The following is a 22,575-nucleotide window of genomic DNA, read 5'->3' as shown; positions in this document are numbered from 1 at the left end:
TGCTTTTAGTGCAGGTACTCTAGCGATAGATGCTGTCTATTTTGTAAATAGGCTGCAATTGCTGCTAAATGCAGTCGTATGGAAGAATAAGCCAAGTTGGATCTTTGTAGGTGTAGAAGATAGCAAATAATATTTTGGATGGAAACATCCAATGGGTCAATGTGATTGTTACAGTAAATTGCAAATCTTTTCCACTTAGCAGCATAGCATACTCTAGTGGTTGGTCTTCTAGCCTCTTTAATTATATTCCTACAGTCTGGTGGTAAGTTTAAGTAGCCAAACTGTAAGACCTCAGGAGCCAGATCGCTAAATTCAGTTGGCTTGGTTCTGGGTGCCTTATTTCTCTATGGTTCTGTGTTAACAGGGATGGCTTGAACCGTAATTTGATGTGGAACCAGTGAGATCTAGAAGCGTGGTGAATCATGGCTGTCGCGCCCATGTGGGGGCCACTAGTATTAGATTGAGAGACTGATGTCTGAGCTTGCGTACTACTAGTGGAATGAGTGGGCGAGGCGGAAAAGCATACGCAAATCTGCCTGACCAGTTCATCCATATTGCATTCCCCTCCGACCGTGGGTGTGGAAACCTGGCGGCGAAGGTTGGGCATTTTGCGTTTGTGGGTGGCAAACTGATCTATTTGTGGCTGCCCCCACCTTTGGAAAAATGGTTGGAGAACCTGTGGGTGCAACTCCCATTCGTGAATCTGTTGTGACTGACTACTCAACAGATCTGCTATCTGATTGTGAATTCCTGGGAGGTGTTCTACAGTCAGGTGTAGGTTTTGAGGGATGGCCCATCTCCAAATGTTATGTGCAAGCTGGGACAGTTGCAGGGAGTGTGTCCCCCCCCTGTTTTTGTATATAGTACATAGCTGTCATATTGTCCGTCCGGATTAGAACAGCTTTGTTTTGTACTTGAAAAGTTTGAGTGCTAGGAAAATCGCTAGCAACTCCAAATGATTGATGTGGAACAGTTTGTTGGCTGTTCCATTGGCCTCGAGTGGTATAGTGCAGGAGATGGGCTCCCCATCCTGTGAGGGATGCATCTGTTGTGAGCACTATTTGTGAAACAGGATCTAGGAACGGACGTCCCTTTGTCAAGTTTTTGGTGTTCCACCATTGCAGATAGCGATATGTACGGCTGTCTACCAACACCGGGTCTGTGAGCTGACCTTGAGCCCGATTCCACTGTTGTGCTAGACATTCTTGTAGTGGGCGCATTTGCAGTCTTGCGTGAGGAACTATGAAGATGCAGGACGCCATCATGCCTATTAGTTTCATGAACACACTGGCTTGGAGAGTGCTGGCATTGAAAAAGGGAGACTAAGCTCTGAATCCTGGCTTGACTGGGATAGGCTAGAGGTGCCAATGTGTTTATGGTAGCTCCTAGATATTGGTGAACGTGCGAAGGCTTAAGGTGCGACTTTGTGTAGTTTATTGTAAACCCTAAGTCGTGTAATGTTTGAATCATTTGTTTTGTGTGTTGTACACACAGGTTGAACGATCTTGCTTTTATGAGCCAGTCGTCGAGGTAAGGGAAGACATGTATCTGTTGTCTTCTGAGATGTGCTGCTACTACTGCTAAGCACTTTGTAAACACTCGTGGTGCTGTTGTGACCCCGAATGGAAGGACTTTGAACCGATAGTGTTCTTGTATGACCAATCTTAGATACTTCCTGTGCTCAGGATGTATAGGAATCTGAAAATAGGCGTCCTTTAGGTCTAGTGTTGTCAGAAAGTCTCCCTGTTGTAGTAATGGGAGTACTTGTTGTAAAGTGATCATGTGAAAATGATGTGATTGAATGTAGTGGTTTAGGGGTCTGAGGTCGAGGATCGTCTTAATGTCCCGTCCTTTTTGGGTATTAGGAAATACAGGGAGTAGACTCCTGTTCCTTGTTCCTGTAAGGGGACCTTTTGGATAGCATCTTTTTGTAGAAGTGCTAGACCTTCCCGTTGAAGCAGTGTTGTGTTCTGTGGACATTGGACGCTGCCTGGGTGGTATGTTTGGGGGGGGTTGCTGTGAGTTCTAGGCAGTAGCCATGTTGGATAATTTGTCTTACCCACTTGTCTGTTGTGATGGAATTCCAGACAGGTAGGAACTGTGATAATCTGCCCCCTACAGGAGTGGAATGCTGTAGGGGAGGCAGAGGGAAGTCACTGTTTGGGAGTGGAAGAGGAGCGGTTGTCATTACCTCTACCTCTTCCCTTATTGTTGTTGCCTCTGTACCCTCCTCTAAAGTAACCCTTATTAGAGGGGGTTTGTGTATGTGTTTTAAAAAGATGTGTTATCTGCGCCGTCTGCTTGGAGCCTCCTCTATAAGAGGAGCAACGTCTGGGTAGATTGTAATGCACCCATAGACTTATCAGTGTCTGTCCTTTCATTTTTTTCTAGTGTATTATCTACCCCTGGCCCGAACAATCAAAACCAATTGAAGGGCTGGTTCAGGATGGTAGTTTGTACCTCTGGTTTGAAACCAGAAATGCGAAACCACGCATGACGCCTGAGGATAACACTGGTGTTAACTGCCCTGGATGCTGTGTCAGCTACATCTAGTGCGCATTTAATTGAGGCATTAGAGATTAATTTGCCTTCCTGTAAGAGCTCTGCTGCCTGATCTTTGTATTGATCTGGTAGATGTTCCATTAACTTTTCTAGTTGGTCGTAGTGAGCCCTATTGTAACATGAGTAAGGCGTGTGTGTTTGCTATGCGCCATATGTTTTTTGCTTGTGCAGCAATCAGTTTCCCTGACGCATCAGTGATTTTGGATTCTTTGTCGGGGGGGGGGGGGGGTGTCACGAGAAGTCTGGGAATTGGCTCTTTTACGTGCATTTGACACTACTAAAGAGTCCAATGGTAGATGTCCCTTAATGTAGACTGGATCAGCTGGTGCTGGTCTATACTTTCTCTATTCTGGGATTTAGTACCCTACACCTTACTGGATCTTTAAAAATCTCTGGAGCATGTTTAATGACCCCTTTGATCATAGGTAGTATTTGAGTAGATCTTTGTGACTGCCCAAAAGTGTCTAATAAGAAATCCTCAATGGCATCAGAGTGCATTGGAACTCCGTGGTAAAGTGCAACTCTGTTTAATAGATGATTAAACCCAATACTATCCTCTAGAGGGGAAGGTTTTGTTGGGTAGTATTGAGGGTCAGGGATGTCTGGTGCATTATTTGGTTGGAAATTATATGCATCATCGTCTTTGGGATATTCTGGGTTGACATCCTCATCTAAAGGGTATGTATGTGTCTCTGGTACATCATCCCCCCACCTAAGTCATACTCTTCATCAGTGTGGTGTGATGATGCAGGAGATTGAGCAGGAGCAGGAGAAGTTATAGGCTCAATATATGGAGTGATAGGAGAGGAAGAAGGTGAAGGAGAGGAAGGGTGCATTGGAGAAGTTGCACAATCCTTTTTGGCAGGAACCACAGTTGGAAGTGGTGTCTGCTGGTCTGTGTGGAATTGCTTTCACATGTCCAGTTTTTGAATTGATATAGACCTTTTTCTGCTTTGGATCTGGTCTAAACAGTTCTTCCTCTTGTATAATCCTCTTCGGCGCCGATTTCTTGGGTGCCGATAGTGGTTCTTTAGTGTTTTTTGCCTTAGGAGGAGTGATTGAGTCCTGTGGCAATTTCCTCGGTGCTGAAGGTTGTTTAGGCTTGTCTGGATCAGGCCTTGTGGTCTTTGGTACCGTTGTGGAAGATTTCGGCGTAGAGACAGGTTTTGTTGGGCCTGCGGCGCCGGAGTCAATCTTCCAGTCTTTGTTTTTGGAACCGGATGGTTTTGGAGTCGAAGCTTTCGGGTCTGTTACTGTTTTGGCTTTCGGCACTGATGTCTGTTTAGGTGCTGAAGAGTCTTTTGGCGCCGAAGGGCGTGTTAGCTTTGGTGCCGAAGAGTCCTTCGGTGTCTAAGGATGTTTTGGTGCCAATGGAGGAGGTGGAATTGGCACATGGTTTTTTTCGGTGCCGAGGCACCGGAAGGCGTAGTCTTTTTCCTCGGAGCCGAGCCGGAAGGCGGGGCGTCGGAGGGTAAATTTCGGTCTCGACTGGGTCCCATGGGCGGAGTGCTGACCGTTGCCTTTGGTTTGGGCAGTGTCTGTTGTGCAGGGGCAGAGGTACTCATGGGTTGACGAGATGGAATGGAATCGTCAGAGTCCTCTGCTCCCGATATGATCTGGAGATCAGGCGAGTCTTCCTCGGCGACGAGTAGAGCCTTGTCTTCGGAGATATCGTCGAGTGGGTTCTCGTCCTCTGAGACGTCTTCGACGATCTCCTCCTCAAAGATGGCCTCCAGTGCTGGTGCTGATCCTCATCTCGTGTAGACAGGCCCTCCGATCCCGAATGGTCTTTTTCGATCGGAAGGAGGCATAGGCTGTGCAGGTCGACTCGTCGTGTTCTGGCTAAAGACAGAGGTTGCAAACCTCATGATGGTCGCTATGAGGGAATTTTGCTCGACATACCGGGCATCTCTTGAATGGAGTTCTGTCCATGAGGTGTAGGCCGTTTGGTGCCGATAGGCCCAACGGCCCGCGTCGACGCACCGGGATGTAGTTGTGATGTCGAAAGGTGGTTCTATAAAGTTTGCTTCGAAAATGTCGAAAAGTGTCTTTTCTAGCCGGAGCGGAAAACTTTCATCCGAACCCAGTGGCGGAAAAACCAATCTAAGGATGGAGTCGATAACCATGCGCAGTATTGTCCAAGGGAGGAGTCACCTATCTCGTGACTACAAAGACTTCTTCCAAGAAGACAACAACCTGCAATCATCCGAGCCCAACACCAGGTGGCAATCTATTGCTAAGTGTAAAATCTGCAGCTCATATGCCTCGAACACCGGTATATCTCCATTGACAATGTCAAGATACACAGAGTGGCAGATTCTTCTTAGTAGGACACCGGCAGTCTCCTGTCCTTCGATGGTGAGAAATTCTGTATTGGCCACTGCTACGAATCCTGAACCGGAGGTGGCAATCGAGATGCCTACAATTTCTAGTCCTTTGTGTAAATTGCCTGGTACTCAACTTGATGAAACTGACTACACTTTCTCAACTGACTTAGAGGCCTGATTCACAAACTCGTTTGGCCACGGAATCCAGATTTTCGTTTGACACTGTTTCACAATCAGGAAAGCCCTCACGTATTGCAGTCTATACAAGTTTATTTAAAAAACATTTTTTGATTCCCTTGGACATATATTTGGCTGGTGCTTTTTTCAATTTACCTTTTTATGTCAATTGGTTTTGTATTTAATTTTTTCCGAATCGTCAATGGACACTGTCAAAGAGAACATGCATTCAACATCTAAATGGAACATTGGCACCCCATTCCTCGTCACATTCTGCCCACAGATTGGAGAGACTTGGCTTTTGTTATCACTGCTTGGCAGGTCCTGGATGGGATAGTATGGGATGCTGTTAAATTTCAAATCCATGGCCCCACTGAGGCTATAAATATCCCTAATGTGCTTAGAGTTAACATGGGGGATGTAGATAAACAAAACATACGTTCTGATTGGGATGTTCAGGCCGTAGAGGCATTGTTTTCTGATTTGAAATATTATGCTGCCTTTGATGCTGAAGATTTATATTTAGAATCTGCTAATTAGGTGGATTTATTTTGTTTCCAACATTTTGGTAACCACTACCTACATAAAACTAACTCCAGGAGGAGTACTGTAAATTATACACAGTGGGAGCATTGCCCAGCTCCTTTGCGAGGCAGTTATAGTACCTTTTTGAAAAAGTACACTTATTTTACTGACTAATCAGTCCAATCCCGCTTCATTTTATTTTAAAATGACTGAACAGTCCATGTCCAAGGTTAGACCTACTGATACTAAGTTATTGTACTCGATGTCCTTTCTAGACCAGTTAGCTGTTGGAGGCTACGAGTTGTGGAAGGAAACAGTTGACCTTAAATCTGTTTGGGGTTCTAAAAGTTGGCAGGTACAAGGCACTGAGGCTTTGCACCGTGCATGTCTCATCCTGAATCATATGTTTTTGAATTCTACCATTTCACAGACCACATGCTTATCTGGTCTGTGAAATGAAAGGTGGAGTGCACCGAAACACCAGATCACTCATTAATGTGTAGACATTCAATTACACGGCTCTTGTAATCAAGAACAGCCTAATTTAGCCTGTGTTTTGAAAGGTACACCCGTGCCCACTATCATCCCCACATTCACATTACTCGCAAACGGCAGTTATTTACTTTTAAATAATGAAGATTGCTGTGGGTTAATAAGAGGCATTGCTTATGTCGTTACAGTCAGTGAACGTGTGGTTTGCTGTAAGAATGTTATATCCACCCATGCATGGGAACTTGGATGTTTCCATCTGGCCGAGGATTCAGACCTTGAAAGCAGAGTTCAATAAGAGGAGTCGAATAAGCTCCATTGTCCCAAAAAGAAGTTGCCCTGACATCTGCTCGTGAAACATTTGTCCTTCACGTAGCTAACACCCGCACAGAGGTGCATGCTTTATTAAATACTGACCTACCATTGCATTTCAGTGAGCTGATTTATACAATCTTTAACGCATCCTCCACATCGGGACTAGCGCACTTTTTAAAAGTAGTTAACAATCGAAACAATCCGAACATGTCGCAGTCTCTAGTGTGCTGGGGACAGGCAGAGGTTGCACACTTCGTGCAAGTCAGTGCATGCCAACTTAGCAAGACACCCGGGGCGTAGCTTAAAAGGAGTCTGTTCCATCAACTGCTGATGCTGTCGGCGTAGGTAGACCCAAACTCGCCCACGAGTTTTCCGATCAAAGTGGTGTTGAGACTATACGCGAAAAATGGGAAACCGCGATAGATATCGGAGGGTCGAAGGGTGCGAGAAACTGTGCCGAACAGGAGCGCAGCAATACACATCCGAACCAGATGGTGGAAAAAAAAAAAAAAACAATTCAACAATGGAGACGAGGGCCATGCGCACTCTCACCGAAAGGAGGAGAAACCTACCCTGTGAATTTTTTTTATATTTTACAGAGTTTGATATAGCGTGAACTTGACCCGAAATGAGTTGGAGCACTTTACATAGCACCAGTTGCATTACATGAGGAATCAGTCATTTTTGTTAAGACACGGGGAGATTAAGTGATGTGCCCAGAATCACAGGATGTTCAGCGTCATTGCAGAGACTCGAACCCAGTTCCCCAGGTTGGACGTCGACCGCCCTAGCAGTTAGGCCAACTCCTCTCCCTCCTGAATGGAAATACTTCTTCTAACAAAAACAAAGTGCAAACATCCGGACCCAACACTAGATTGCGAGCTATACACAGCCTCAAACAATAAGTTTCTATAGGGATCACAGTTTGCCTTTAGGAGGTCAAAGCAAAGTACGGCTCTTAATGCCCAATGGTCACACCTCTTGATGCCCACACCAAAAAATTGCTTCACGATTCAAAGAGCCATGCTTGTATAAAAGTAGGCTATTGGGCACTTCTGATCAGTCTATGGACATTTGTGCAACTGGGGTAGCTCCTTCTAAGGAGACCGTTTAAACATACAAAACTAGCCTAACCCAAACCCTTTAAAAGACTGGGCTTTGGCATATTGGGTTTTCTAGTTTGATTTTTTTTGCTGGACAGTTATTTCTAAATGTATTCGGTTATATCCCACTTGTGAGGTAATCAAGCCTCATCGGCAAGCTCATCAATTGTTCGCTCAACCTGGCATGAATAATTAGAATGGTTTATAACCATTGGTCGTTCAAACTTCTCTCCAAGAGGAAGTCGTTAACCTATTTTGGTAAGCTCCAACATCGCATTCTCCATGAAGTTTACAACCAGACTTTGGTAACTTCCCTGCCCCTTACTTTTCTGAAAGGCGATTTGCTTTATATCCCTTGAGAACTTCGGGAAGGGCAATTCCTGTAAAGCCTTCATCAGATTAGACCTATTCAAAGGGATTCCATTTGTTAGTTTCTCCCTCCCTTCTCACATAAAGATTAATGAAGCATTTATTGGTTCTAAACACTGAGATTTGGTCGACTCATTTGGAGCCTGTTCGGGATTCATTCTTTTTAAAAGCTTCTTCCTAGAAGCAATTTTCTGGTTTTTCACTATCATAGGAGCACCTTTGCCCAAGTTAGAGCCCTTGACTACACAATCTGCTTTTTTAATTTCCCTTTGGGCAGCTCTTGCTGCTTACAGATTGCAGCTCTTCATTCCTGGTGCTTCCATCTTTCGGTTAATTACACTTCTTCCTTTAGTTCTGCCACCTGCATGACGAGACAAACTAGTTTAACATAATGGCAGCGTGCCACTTAGGGATTTCAAAATCTTCCATCTTTTCACACGCTTGGTCTACTGTAACAGAAGCCAACAGTAAGCATATGAAGCATCTTTTTAACTAAAATTGGCCTCTTTGAAACAGACATGGTTTCCATATTCTTATATTTTTTTTTTAACATCTACAATCCTTTAGGGGTGCTAAAGAATACTGTGAAATCTGAACTCAGTCTCTCTAGCAAAGCTAACATTTTACAAAATTACAACCATACAAAAGGCAAACGTATGAACCCTTAGGTGCCTACTTTCTCCTGGACCGCTGCTCCTACCACGTCTCCACCCTGTAGCCGCTGCATTCAACAGTGTTTCTTCAAGAAGCAGCAAAAACTACTACCCTTTTCTGACAGTAACCAATTTCAGGGATTCCTTGAGATTTGACTGGTACCCAAGGTCAGAGGGCGCAGTGTCCCACACCCTGCTGCTCAACTGCACACTAGGTTCCCTGAAGTGTGATGCATTTGTGAAGGGCCATAGGTTGTCAGCGCCATGTGGCACAGGGAAACGTCTGCCAGTGCATGCACACCTCCACAGGCACATATGCAAGAATGGCCATTGGGCAATGGCAAAAATGCAATCCAAATTAGGCAAAGCCTCAAACGGTCTCCAAGAGGCTTGATCCTTTAATCCTTCATGGCAAACGAACACCATAAGTATTGGCAGCCGCCAGCAGTACAGCGTGAACGGGGTTCGGGCATTAAGTGATATGCAGAGTCTGCTCGAGCAGGGGGCGGGCACAGTAACGCAGAGTGAGGAACATAGTTTGTTACTAGACTAAAAGCACCAGCCTTAAAAATTAGATATGATTTTATAAAAACACAAGGCAATGAACGACAAACAAAGCATTTACTGTACTACCAAGGAATATCAATTGATAAATCGGTTAACGCAGTAGTAGTGATTGAGACAGCAAGACCTAAGCAACAGTTTGTGGCACCAATCTGCAACAACGTCAGCTGCCCACTAGAACAACTACATTAAGCATGGACTTCAGTGGCAATTAACTTTGACCAATGATCCCAAACTTATTCAGGGGAAACTAGTAAAGTACTTACCATATTGCATCTTTAGTCTGTTATTGCAAAGTCCAAGGCTACAGCATATAGACTTTGGGTTTGCTTCCTCCATCAACAGGGCAATGAGAGCTGGAGTGTATGTGTCTACAAGGTCTTTGCACTGATCACTATATTTTTGAGGAAGTAGAGAGCAAACCTTATCTAAAGCTTGCTCTATATTTTCCTAAATAAAAAAAATAACACATTTTTACTAACAGCATACATTGCAAAGTACATTCAAATATAGCACAGATTAATTGTTCATTTCTCATTACCAACAGATGTTGAGAACTGAGCTGTACGTATGTGTTGTATTGTAAAACCTATTAAGAGTTATATAGCATTAATCAATGTTATACACTTTCAGAGAATTGGGATAACCTAGCTATACCCAAACAATTAAAATGTGTAAAAGTGAAGAGTGCTAACCTGTGAAAACATTGGGTTCTGTTGCAGTACCCCCACCCTGTTTTTAACCTGGCTTTTGACGCAACTTTTACTGTAGAGTACTGGGTTCCTTCTTTACAGGTACCAGTGTCCTTTCCCTAAAACTGTACCACAATAGGCAACTGCAGCCCCATGCAAGTCCTTAGTAAATGGTGCCCTCGGTACCTAGGGCAAGGGAAATATAGAGGGCCCCCTAGGGACCCCTCACCAAGACCATGCCACTGCAGCTTGTATGCCTTGGTACCGTGAAAAATGACAATCAAAATGGCACACTGCCTGTGTGCTATGCCAACAAGCACCACCCAAGTATAGGTAAAGTGCTACGCAAACAAATTCCGGACTGAATGCAGATCATACATTCAACCCAAGTCAAAAGATCTGTGTTAAGTAAACTGTTCTTTTGCTCACTACCCCACCCCAGTTTGAACCCAGCCATATGTAAAGTCAGTCTTCACCAGTTTCCTCACTGGAACAGGCCAGTCTGACCTGCCATGCCAGGTCCTCCCTGGAGCAAAAATAAGCAACCTGGGACTGGCTTATGGGTATTACCCCATATCAGCCAGGCTAGCTTGAATCCAGTGGCACAGCGAGCAAGGGACCAAAGTCTGGGCATATTGTTCCCAATTAGGACGAAAAGTGCTACGCAAACAAATGGTCAGAATGCTAGGTTTTCACTTTAATAAATCTCACACTGGCATCATTGGGGATTGGTTACAAGGAGTTTGGTACAAAATACTCCAGGGAAGCCATCATGGTAATGGGGAACTAGAGGAGTCTAGTTTCCTGCGCAATCTATGGCTACTTCTTACACATTGTAGGTGCATATCTGCTCATGCAGATATGAGCTCACCTGTGGTATAGTGCACCCTACCTTAGGGCTGTAAGGCCTGCAAGAGGGGTGACTTGCCTATACCTTCAGTAAGTGTTGACTGGAGTGGCACCCCAGGCAGTATGAAATGTCAACTGTCGTTTTTCACCTCACAGGGGCATGCCCCAGTGACCCTCTTCAGCTCCAGGGCCCTAGGTACCCAGGGTTCCACTTACTAGGGACTTACAGGTGGGCAGAAGTGCCAACTGTAGATATGTTTTTAGGGCAGAAGCACTGGCACGGGGGACCTGGTAGGCATAGGCCATGCGCACTACAATCCAAACCACATCATTTTCTAGGCAAAAAGTGGGGAGCTAACCATGTCAAAAGAAGCACTCGCTCAGCAACTTTAGATGACCTCGTCGCAATTGGGTGCCCGACACCAAATTCGATATCAGCACCCGGGCGCCCCTGTGCTGCTGGTGGTGCATTCTTGGTGCGGATTTGAACCTTGCCTGGTGTTGACCCTAAAACCCGTAAACTGACATTATAATTAGAGTATTTAACTGCAAAACTGCATACTTTTTTTCCTCCCATAGGTTTGCATTGCAAAGCCTGCAAATTGCACCAAGTATCCACTTTTCAAACTGTAGAGCATTTTTCCTGAAAAAGTACCTACTGTTTTGCAGAACATCAGTATCTTAAAATAAAATTAGAAAGAAGCTTATTTCTCTAAAAATGGCGTGGATCTCCTTTGAGTCATACGTCATTAGTCAATGTGTGTATAACAAATGTCTTACACTCCTGTGTAAGGCCTGAGGTTGCTCGACCACACTACCACAAATAGAGCAGAGCACTTAAGGTTTACATCGAGCACTGTACACTTCTGGGGGAATCTCTAGATTCTTTGCATGATATTACCACCTGGTGGTAGATCATAAAGAGCCAGCTTCCTAGATACTCCCACAGAAGGCCTTACAGCCGTAAGGCAGGGTGCACTATACTACATTTGGGGGCATAACTGCATGAGCAAATATTTCCCTGTGATGTCCAAGTCAATTCTTAGATATCAAAGTGAACAGAAGCCATTTTAAGTGAATGTACCGGAAACTGGTTATACATTTATTTTTTTAATTTCTCCAGCTACATGATGGTTGAACTGAAATCTATGGCGTTTGGTATCAAACCTCTTTTATTCACCACCAATTCAAATGGTGGATTAATACATGCACCCAGAGGTCACCTTAGAGGTGCTCCCTGAAAACCTACCAGCCTCTAGTGTGCTAGCAGACTGGTGTAGACCAGCCTGCCACCAAAGACAGGTTTGACCCCCTGCAGGTGAAAACCTATGCTCCTAAGGCAGAAACAAAGCCTGCTCTGGTCGGAGGTGTTGTCACCTCCAAGCAGGATGGCCATGTAATCAGAATATCTAGGCAGGAGGCTTCAAAGGCCGTGAACGCCTTTGATATGTGACCACTTCTTCCCCATACGAGGGAAATGCCAGCCCCCTATCCTGGGCCCATTTGGCACCAGGACAGGTGGGAAAGTAGCTATGCAGGGAGGCATGGTGCACTACCAGGCCAGTCACCTCACTAGAGTGAATTGCCTGATGTACGCCAAATTCAGCAATGTTGCCATCACAAACATTGGGAACACTGGGATAGGGTTATGCCTACTTTCCACAGGAAGGTCATTTCAGGAGTGTAATGACCTCTCAAGGGTAAGTAGCCCATTGGCTACCACCTTCAGCACATTGAAAGTCTAGTATTTACAGGATCCTTTGGCACCAGGAAAGAAGATTCTGGCTACCCAAGAAGTACACAGAAGAGTAGCGAAGAGCAAGAATGGAGGAGCAGCAAATGACTTGGCACCCACCATGCTGGCCTGCATGCTGTCCCTGACAATTATACCAGAGACTACTTTCTACAGTTGCTCTGCTTTCAAATGCCAGGAAGGATGGCCTGCACTTCAAGGCGCAACTACTATCTCCTGTGGCGTAGAGGAACTACTTCTCTGCACCCTGCAGACACCCAAGAACTGGGAAGATACCAGAAATTAAAAAAAAAAAAACAGACATCAGAAAGCACGACTGCACCCATGGCAAAGCCCCTCCCTGCCTCTCTCAGCCAGAGTCAAACCGGGTGGCGCCAATGAGGTCCAGAGACCTTGTCTTACACTCACCTTGGGTTTGCTCAGACTGGACTTATCCTCTTTCTGAAGACCCCATCAATCAATTTCTCCTGCAGCATAGACCCAACAACTAAAAACACGGTGTCCCCAACATGCCCTAGCATCTCAATGACCGAGCCCCCAGTGGGTTTAACCGAACTGCCCGTTCAGTGCCAGAGCCTTTTTCAAAGGACTATTTCCCAATGAAAGCATCAGGGCACCCAATGTCGTAAAGAACCTCTGCACCCGGACACCACAGATCTTACTGATGTGACCTATTGGTGCTGCCTTATAGAATTGCCCCATACTTACCTTAACTCCAGAAGGTTGGTGCTTTAAGTCGCTGTTAAGCACCCGTATGCAGTATATGCGCTTTTCCCCATAGGAAAACAGTACTGCTTTAGAGACAATGTAAGCTACCTAACAGTTTTCTTCAAAACTGCTATTCTAAAAATTACTTAACCAAAGATATTGGTGTCTAAAAATATATAAAAGCAAGTAATTTTTCTACATTGGTGTGGATTTCCTTATGGACTGTGTGTATATCATTCATTGACTGGGTATGCAAAAAATGTCTAACACTGGTACTCATAGTACAGCCTGACCTCCCTTCACAGGCGCCCGCTGACCTAGCCTCGCAGTTTCCACGGCTGGCAGTAAACAGATGACCACAGGAGCATACATAGTCCACACTTTACTGCCCGCATAAGGCCCTTTAAAAGTCAGCTGTAAGTGCTTTCCCAGCTGCCTTTTAAAAGGGCGTTTTGGGAAGCTTCCGAGAAGGGGGGGTGGGGGGGGACCACAGAGGGAGACAGGGCCACGGAGGGAGCTACCCAGTCCACAACCCTGGTTGGGTTGCAAGGGTTGAGCTTGGCCTCCACCTACAAGGTGGCCCAAGTATACAACAGAGCCCTGCCCTGTCTGGGACTTGCTTGCCTTGATAGAAAATTCGAGGAGCCTAGAGGACCTTACCAAGGTGGTTCAGATGATACTGCCAAGTGGAGCTATAGATCGCAATATCAAGATATGCTGCACGTTAGAAATGGGGTTTGCAGGTGGCAGTGGTTTGCCCCATGTCCAAGTAAGAGGGAGACAAGTTTAGAACAAGCATTTGCAATGAAATCGGTCTCACATTAGCAAAACTTACTACGTTGTAAATGACAATGTATTTTACTCATGTGTTTTTAAATCTTTACACCAAGGCACGCAGGATTTTATAAATCTGGGAGTTGACAGAACACTTGGCAAACTTCTATTAGAATGTTTGCACATTGAGAAAAATCAAGAGCCCACTTTTGTAACTCTAAAGATCTTCTGATTCAAGTAGCAGAGTGCAGGCAAGGTTTTAGCATTTCATTATTCCAATCCGCAAGGGAAAAAATATATACCAATGCAAAAAAATAACTAGTTTGTGACCAATATGCGCACTTAAACAAATAGTTTTGCCTACTCCCAGTTAAAAAAAAAACCACCATGTTCAATTAAAGGTGTAATCCAAGTTGATATTCACTTTCTACGGTTTTTCTTTTTTGAATTGATTAATCTCTTTTCCCTTGTAAATACTCAAGTAAAATGGATACTTTATATTTACGCCAGGCTTTTGTTCATGAATTATTCTGGTCTTCCTTTGTCACCCACACCTCTGCTTTACCCACCGAGTACAGTGAAAACACTCCTGCACTAATCCCTTAAGGAGATTCTCGTTGTGCATTCCATGGACACGTTTCTGTATGTAAAGGTAACCACTGACACCAGTCCCACTCTACGGAAACTGGAGTGGGGTGTGTTAAATCCATTAAAGTTAAAGAAAAAAAAAGCAAATTATTAATGTTCTACGAATGTTCATTATAATTGAGGAAATCAAGATGAGATTTTTACAGATACATAACATGATTTTCTACCAAATGCCATTCAGATAGAAGCAGATATTTCTTATATTTTGAAAATGTTCACTGCTATTTTTCTCCACCATCCAGAAGTGTAATTCAAATGATGCAGAAGAGATCTTACCAAACACGAACCTCTAGTAAATCAGTAAATGTATGTGCACAGGTATGGAAAACAATTTTTCTATGAAGCAGTTACAAACTAAAAGTAGGAGTGTGTGTTGAAAAAATATTAAAAACGAGCAACAGCTGCGGTTTGAGGAAAGGAGGCTGATTTTTTTAGTCAGGCTGTAAAACTCCTCCGATAAGCCTAAGACTGTTAGACTATACCAACCTAGAAAGCACCTTGGGACTGCGAGAGAAAGCCCATGTCCACTCCTAAGGGAAAAACAGGACTCTACACAGCATACCTTTTTTGGTATACTATATAAAGAGCAAGTTTCCTACATTGGTGATGTAGCACTAAGGAATCAAAACAGTCTTTAGCTAAAAAAACATTTTTTTTGTTTGGTTGTATTTTTTCTAAATTGTTTAAAATAACTATTGGGGCACTGTGTTCAGTTCCCCGGCACAAATTATTTAGAAGTTAAATGGCATACAAACAGATAGGCCTCAAAGTCAGTAATTTAGTAACTTCTTTTAAGTCTCTACTAAGGTCCCAACGATTCTAAAAATGTTCGATACAAAGGGTACTAGCCAGGAACTCGACCTGGCCCCCTACAAGAACCCCTAGATTCTCTGTAGAGAACGTGAAATTGCCATGGGATCTGCACCCACTAGGGGACAACTCAGTTGCTTGCCACATGATAAATCTCTTGGCAATGTCAGAACTACTTACAGGGGGGATGAGCAGTCCGTGGGATAATGGGTCTTCAAATTTCCTAATGATAGTACCCCTGTGTGAGAAAGTGGCTATATATATATATAGGACAATAAGGCAGTACAGTGTTATAGAGTCCACAAACCCCAAAGGTATAACAGAGGTTAAAGTCAGAACTGACCTTACTCTCCAAAGTGGTAGCTTGGTCGAGCAGTAAGGCTGTACCAGAGGACAGTGTGAAGCATTTGTTGTCCACACCTAGTCAGCAAAAGGTTTCACACTCAAGAACTGAACTCCAGGCCAACTGTGGTTATATCCTCAGATAGTGGTTTTATTTTTAGAACCAACAGTTATAAAAATATACTTTTCAAGTTAAGAGTACTCATGTAAATACTTTGCAGAGGAGCAATAAGTTAGTACACAATAATTACAGGATAGCTAATAAGCAATACAGTTCTGAAACACTAGCATTGAGCTCAATGGGCTTTCATAGGAAAGTACAGTTGATTACTTTATGGATTACTTTGGTAGTTCCAGGACTAGATCTTGGATTCAGTCCTGGGGTCTAAGCTGAAACCAGATTAGCAAAAATGTTTTAGTTAGTGATTATTTTTCCTGAATATAAAGCGGTTTTAAAAGTTCACACTTCGAAACTTTGAGGTGATTCTCACAATGTTATTCAATGGGAGGAAATTCAGGTTACAGGTAAAAGTAAGATTGCGTTACTTTTGTAACCCAGTACTAGTCTCCTAGGGCCAGCACTGGGGGCTTAACTCCAGGTAGGTAATTGTGTTTCAATATTTCGTACGATTTTCAAAAAATATTTGCAGTTTTCGAAAGTAGACACTTAAAGAATTTCATAGAAATTTCATAGAAAAGCAGACAATGGGTTCCTATAGAGAAAATACAGGTTACTAGTAAACCCGCTAGGGATTACTTTTGCGATTCAGTACTGGGCTGAAAGGTACTGTACTGGCTTCTCTCCTGATCACAGGTGAGTATTTTCGAATTCGGACTTTGGCTGATTTTATAGGAATATTTTCAGTTTTCCGACCAAAATGGGTCAATGTAATACAATGGCAGGTAAGTGAATTACCGGTTTCCAGGTGAATACTTGGTTGGTGAAGTTAGGGCTCTGAGCATGGACTCTGGTCCCACAGGGTCAGGTGAGTACAGTTCGTTCAGTCCCAGCAGCGGCCGGGTGCAGAGGTAGGTAGGTAGGCCTAATGTTATCCAATGAGGGAAAGGGGGCCTTCAGTTGGTGGCTGCTGGCGAGCAGGCCACGCGGCTCTGGGAGCTGGGTTCCTGGTCACTTGCTCAGGGGAAGTAGGATAGGGCAAAGAGGTCACAGCCAGCGGCACTCGGGCAGCTGGGTGCAGGGTGCTTTTGAGCCGTCGGGCGCTCAATGTTATCCAATGAGGATCTAGAGAAAGGAACAAAGGCTGCAGGCTTGGGGGCGGTAACTCTCCAGGGGCGACCAGCACTTCGAGAGGTAAGTTGGGATGTTGGAGCACAGGTAAGTACCCCAAAGGGTGGCACAGGGGGCCGCGGGGCGCCAGGTGCTGGGGTGTCTTTGGTGGTCGGAAAAGCTTACCCTCGGGTGGTCGCACGGTTAGGGTGGCCCCTGGTTCTGAGTCTGCAGGCAATAGCAAAGAGGAGCCAAGAGGGATATGGAAAGGTATATAAGGGATCGCCCTCCACTCTAAACAGTCAATAAACACCAAGATCCCTATACCTGGGGCGATTAATACATTTCAAAGACATGAGTACACATCACTCAGGTTGTATTTTTTATTAACATACCGGAGTAACCCCCTGCTATCTATCGCAGTGAGGTATGGATCCTCTAATGTCTAGTTGTCCCCACTTAATCTACTGTTCCAAAGAAAATTAATTACTGAGGTCTCAATTCAAACAGTGTCCAGGGTGATGTCCAACAAATGTCTGCCTTCTTTACTGGCAGTACATGTATCCACACTTAACCACATGTGCACACACCTTAAGGGAAAAAAATGTGTGGTGGAACGGAAGGCACCTCACGGGCGAACAACCCTCGGGGATGTTGGCAGATGTTCCCAACTCAATGCCCCTTTCTCATCATTGGTTGATTCCAGTCCGAAAAAGAAAAAATGGGTACAACACAAACTGAAATGCGTGTAACGGTGCAAAATAAAGAGTATCACAACATTAACTCATAACGGACAGAGTGACATAAAAACAGCCACACCCACTCAATTACTTTATTCTTCGTTTCAGTGTGAGCTGATGAGTTAAAAAAGAGGTTGGTAGCTTAATATCGCCTACCAGTACCTGATACCGACATGTTTCACTGCCCCAATAGTTTCGGCAGATTCATCAGGGTATTCAACACTCGGTCACTGCACCAATTTTTTTGAACATCCTTTCTGGACACTGTTGAGTTGAGACACAAATAAAAACCAGAGACATGCCCAGTAGTCAATATAGATCCATAGGTTTCCACACTAGAGTGATGGTTGCAAATATCCGTATGATCATATAATTATACAATTATAATTATAATAACCCCAGGTCAGCATGGGCAGCTCATACCGGCTGACCGAATCACACTTTGATTCGTTTAAAAACGATTGAGGTCTCAATCTATAGGGAATGAAAAAAGATATTATGGAACCACCAGCCCTTGTAAATCGAAATTGCACATCAGCGCTAGTTTCTATCATTTTTTATGTCATAATATTGAGGACTTGGGGCCCATGGCAACCCTCACCGCGCGTTTTCACAGCAGAGCGGGCGGATTAAAAACTCTCACCATCACATACATAATGATATCAAGGTTCCCATTAACAATGCGTGGGGCCCAGAACACCCAAACATGGTTCACATCGTTCTATATCTTCAGCACTCGCTCCGTATTGACGTCACTTAAAGTGACTGCCTGTTTATAAATACAGCTTCATGCATCCGTCTAACGTCCCCCACTCCTCACCGTACGGTATGGAACCAGGACCGTCTCTCATCCCAGGAACACCGCGCTCTTGCCGGCGTCCGTTTTTAAAGCTTACCGGCAAAGTCCGGTCACATGATGAATCGCGCATGCGCAAACAGACGCTCCTGTGTGGAACGGTGGCGCCATCTTGGAACGGTGGCGCGGAACGACTTACTCCATTGTCTACTGCATTATGATTAGTAGCCCTAATACCAACTACACCCTTCCATCGGTCAAGCTGTTAATACGTGTAAAATGTAGCGGCGCCATGTTGTATGCGTATGTGTGTAGATGATCTATTTGCCAAAGAATCCACACGGTAGTCGTCTGAGAATAGGACATCAATTCATGGCGCCATCTTAGAGTGGAGAGATTTAACATTTAAATTTTTAATGTATGATCTAGAATGTTGCGCTCTCTCATTACCGGGTACTCTATATGGCAATCGATAAAACCGCAACCGCGGCAGGCATTTGCAATAGGCGCACAGCGCCAAAGCAGGGACTCACACATCAGGTAACTGGACCGGGGACTAAGACCATGGCGGGGGTGTATATCCATATCCAATTACAGCATGTTTCCACCATGGTTACAACCGGTCAAGTCAAGGAACAATGTCCAGGACAAATATATTAGCCTAATGGCTGTGGTTCAGATGTTATAACTACCAATCCTAGGGTGACAAGTATGGATTCGTCATGAGGCAAGGTTTCCCCTGTCAAGTCTGGGTGGTATCCCACTCTCTCATTCCATACCGTGGTTAATTACCGTGCAGGTCCATACACGACAGAGCATACCAGGCGCATTTCTGGGCAGAATCAACACCCCTTACAATTGAAGGTTGATCAACAAGGAGCACATACCAAAAAATGGGTGGGAGGTCTTTTCAGCTAACTCACCCTTAGAGGTCTATTTCACTTGATTCCACTCAAGAATTTCGTTCAGGCCTACACTGTCACTACGTTCCCTGTATATCCATCTAGCTTCCTTACTGAGTAACGCTGTTTCCATATTCTGTGGATTCCCTTTTATTACCTCCAGCACAGTCCATGTGAAATCATGTTTTTCTTTATGGCAATGTTGTACCAACTTGGTAGTCAGTTTGCCCGCCCTGATCGTGCTAAGGTGTTCCTGAATGCGCACCTTGATCTTTCTCGTAGTAAGGCCTATGTATTGGAGGCCACAGCAACATAGCAGTCTGTATACCACATTGGTGGTGTTGCAGTTGCTAAAGTGGGTAAAGAACCACACCTTCCCTGTACTTAAGGTCACACTATTGCTTTTTTTGGTGAGGGGGCAAACCGAACATGTCCCGCAGGGGTAATGTCCCTTGGGCAAAGTGGTCAGATCTCTCTTGTGAGGTGCCGGGGTGCGGGTATGGACTAGTTTGTCTTTAAGGTTAGTTGCTCTCTTAAAGGCAAATCTAGGTGGTGGCATACGGAAGTCTTTTGTGGATAGTAAGTCCCAGTGTTTTCTGATAGACTGCCTGATTTTTGTTGCCATGGGGTCAAATGTCATAACCACCGGAAGGCAGTCTCTTTTCTCTTTCCTTGTGTGTTCCAGCAGGGCACTCCTGGGTGTATTCAGTGCCCTTTTTCTAGCGTTCTTCACGACTTTGCTGGGGTAACTGCGCTGCACGAGTTTTTTTGTAAGGTCTTGTGCTTGCTCCAGGAAACCGCTCGTACTCGAGCAGTTCCTCCTGTACCTCAGGAATTGGCCCACAGGGAGGTTGTCGCGGAGGGCTCTAGGGTGGTACGAATTATACATAAGGAGTGAATTCCTATCAGTTGGCTTTTGGTGTACCCTGGTGTTCAGACCACCATCCAAGCCAGACTCAATATCTAGGTCCAAATAGACCGCACTAGTGCGGCTGTAGGTCCACGTAAATTTGAGGCTCTCATCTTGCGAGTTGAGCCATCTCAGGAACTCCCCTAGGGATTCTTCGGTGCCCGCCCAGATGCAGAGCACATCGTCTATATATCGCTTCCAGAGGCAAATGTGCCGCTGGAAGGGGTTGGTATCAGGATAAACGATGTGCTCCTCAAATCTACCCACATAAATACATGCCAGGCTAGGGGTCATTGTGGCCCCCATCGATGTTCCAGAGGTTTGTAGGTAGATCTGGTCCTTGTATCCAAAGTAGTTCCTTGTAAGTGCGAGCTCAACGCATTCCATGACGAATGATTGGGGCGCATCATATGGCCACTCGAGGTCCCCCAGTGCGCGTGCTGCTGCCACCAGCGTTGCGTCCTGGGGGATGCTCGTGTACAGGGACTCAATATCGATGGTTACAAGGAACTGATTACTGGAGTCATAAGGGGTCTTTTCTAGAATGTTCAGCACGTCGGTGGTATCCTTAATAAAGGACCGTTGGTTGATCACCGACTCCCGCAGGAAGTAATCCGCATACTGTGAAAGCGGCTCCAACACAGATTGTATCCCTGACACGATGGGTCTGCCGGGCGGGGGGCGGGTCGGCTTATGAATCTTTGGTAAGATATAAAAAGCTTGAGTCCTGGGGATGTTATTCACCAGGAACTCCGCTTCTTTTACCGAGATCCATTTGTTGGTTTTAGCTTTGTTGACCATTTCTCTTATGGTTTGAAGCAGTTCGTCCACCGGATCTTTACTGAGGGGTTTGTAGTTGGTGCGGATACTCAACAGACGGAGCACCTCTGTCTTTTTTTTTTTTTTTTTTTTTAAGACCAATGGTCCCAAACTTTATTTAAATTCACAGATAAGCCAGTAAGTATACATACAGTGTCAGAGCAACGGGTTATTGCCACAAACAGTACCTAGCAGATTGCACATGTTAACACAGCAGTTATACATTAGTGAAAATAAACAGTTGCTGGTAGAAATGCATTGGTACATAAGTGACTGTGCCAGGGAGTGACTCATGGTGCAGTGCCCGCAGTTCGCAGCACTGCAGAAAGGGCCCAGCGTGTTAAAAAAAAAAAAAAAAAAGTCCACAGTCAGTGCATGAAATTGAGTTCCCTGTACAATGCAGCAGAGGATAGAGGCAACAGTATACCTTCCCATGGGTCGCTGGGTGTCCGCTCCCCAGTCCCGAACGTATCGAAGCAGCTCCATGTGAGATATAGACGAGGAGGTGTGGTCGGGCATGATTAGGGGTACAGTATAATCGGCCTCTGTGTCAACCAAAGAGTGAACTGGGAAGTATAATACAGGGGGAAGGGAAAAACATTCCAAAAAAACTGTTGGACTAGTATTCGTGTGTGTGGTAGTGTACCCAGGATCCTAACTGTGTGTGGTGCATCCGATATGGGCCATGCAGGGGCGGGGACAAGTGAGGAGGCGGCGTCGCCGCGGCTGCGAGGCAAAAGGGGGGGGGGGGGGGCACAAGCGGCAGGAGGGCAAATGCGGCAGGGGATGTCTCCGCCACACACAGTCCCGGCCACCGGGGGGGGGGGGGGGGGGAGGGGGCGCGCGGAGCGGGGGGGAAAGGGGGGCAAAGGGGAGGAGGGGAGGAGGGGAGAAGGAAAGGGGCGGCAGAGCCCGTGTTAGGTGCGGACAACAGTCGATGGAGCCCTCCCTATGTCGCAACGGGACGGCACTCTATTTCGGCTTGTGTGCATGCGTGGTGATACGCAATCAGGGCAGCGTCCCAGTTTTGGGCGATCGGGTATTTCCGGAGTCCAGCGGTTTCCTCCCTGTGAAGTGACACACTCTCCGCACAGGCCCAGGTGGCAAAAGAGCGGCGCCAGTCCGTAGGGCGCGGTGGGTCGGCACTCTTCCAGCGTCGTGTGATAAGACGCTTGGCCGTGATTAGGCCTAAATCCCAAAAATGCGCCCGGATCTTGGTCTGTTTGGTCCTCCTGTAGAGTCCCAAGAGGCACACTTCCCAAGTCTTGGGAAGAGTTTCGCCCGTGGCCGCCGACAGCATGTCCGCGACCGCAGACCAGTACAAGGTAAGATGAGCGCAGCTCCAGAGTGCATGCAGGAGGTCCGAGTCTTGGAGGCCGCATCTGGGACACGCCGAGGAAGTGAGTCCGAAGTAACGATTCAGTTTGTCTGGAGATAGATATGCCCGGTGGATGATGTAATACTGTATAATCATGAATCGTGCATTGCGGGGGACGACCCTGGCGCCCGCTAGAATAGCA

At 45.4% G+C, this 22,575-nt stretch overlaps 1 protein-coding gene across 3 annotated transcripts in view; it reads right to left on the bottom strand.

Moving 5' to 3' along the window:
* The window catches only part of PSAP (prosaposin), a 237,666-nt gene that overhangs the window by 91,550 nt on the left and 123,541 nt on the right, over positions 1-22,575 (bottom strand). For all 3 annotated transcript variants that reach the window (XR_013594790.1, XR_013594791.1, XM_078643248.1), the window contains one exon: positions 9,351-9,534. Coding sequence is in view for 1 of the 3 variants with exons in the window: in XM_078643248.1 (XP_078499374.1) it covers positions 9,351-9,534 (184 nt within the window). In the remaining 2 variants the exon portion in view is untranslated. The remainder of the gene's footprint in view (positions 1-9,350; positions 9,535-22,575) is intronic.

This window comes from Lissotriton helveticus, chromosome 5_1 (genome assembly GCF_964261635.1).
Source record: "Lissotriton helveticus chromosome 5_1, aLisHel1.1, whole genome shotgun sequence".
Lineage (NCBI taxonomy): Eukaryota > Metazoa > Chordata > Amphibia > Caudata > Salamandridae > Lissotriton > Lissotriton helveticus.
This window is presented reverse-complemented; position numbering and strand designations above follow the sequence as displayed.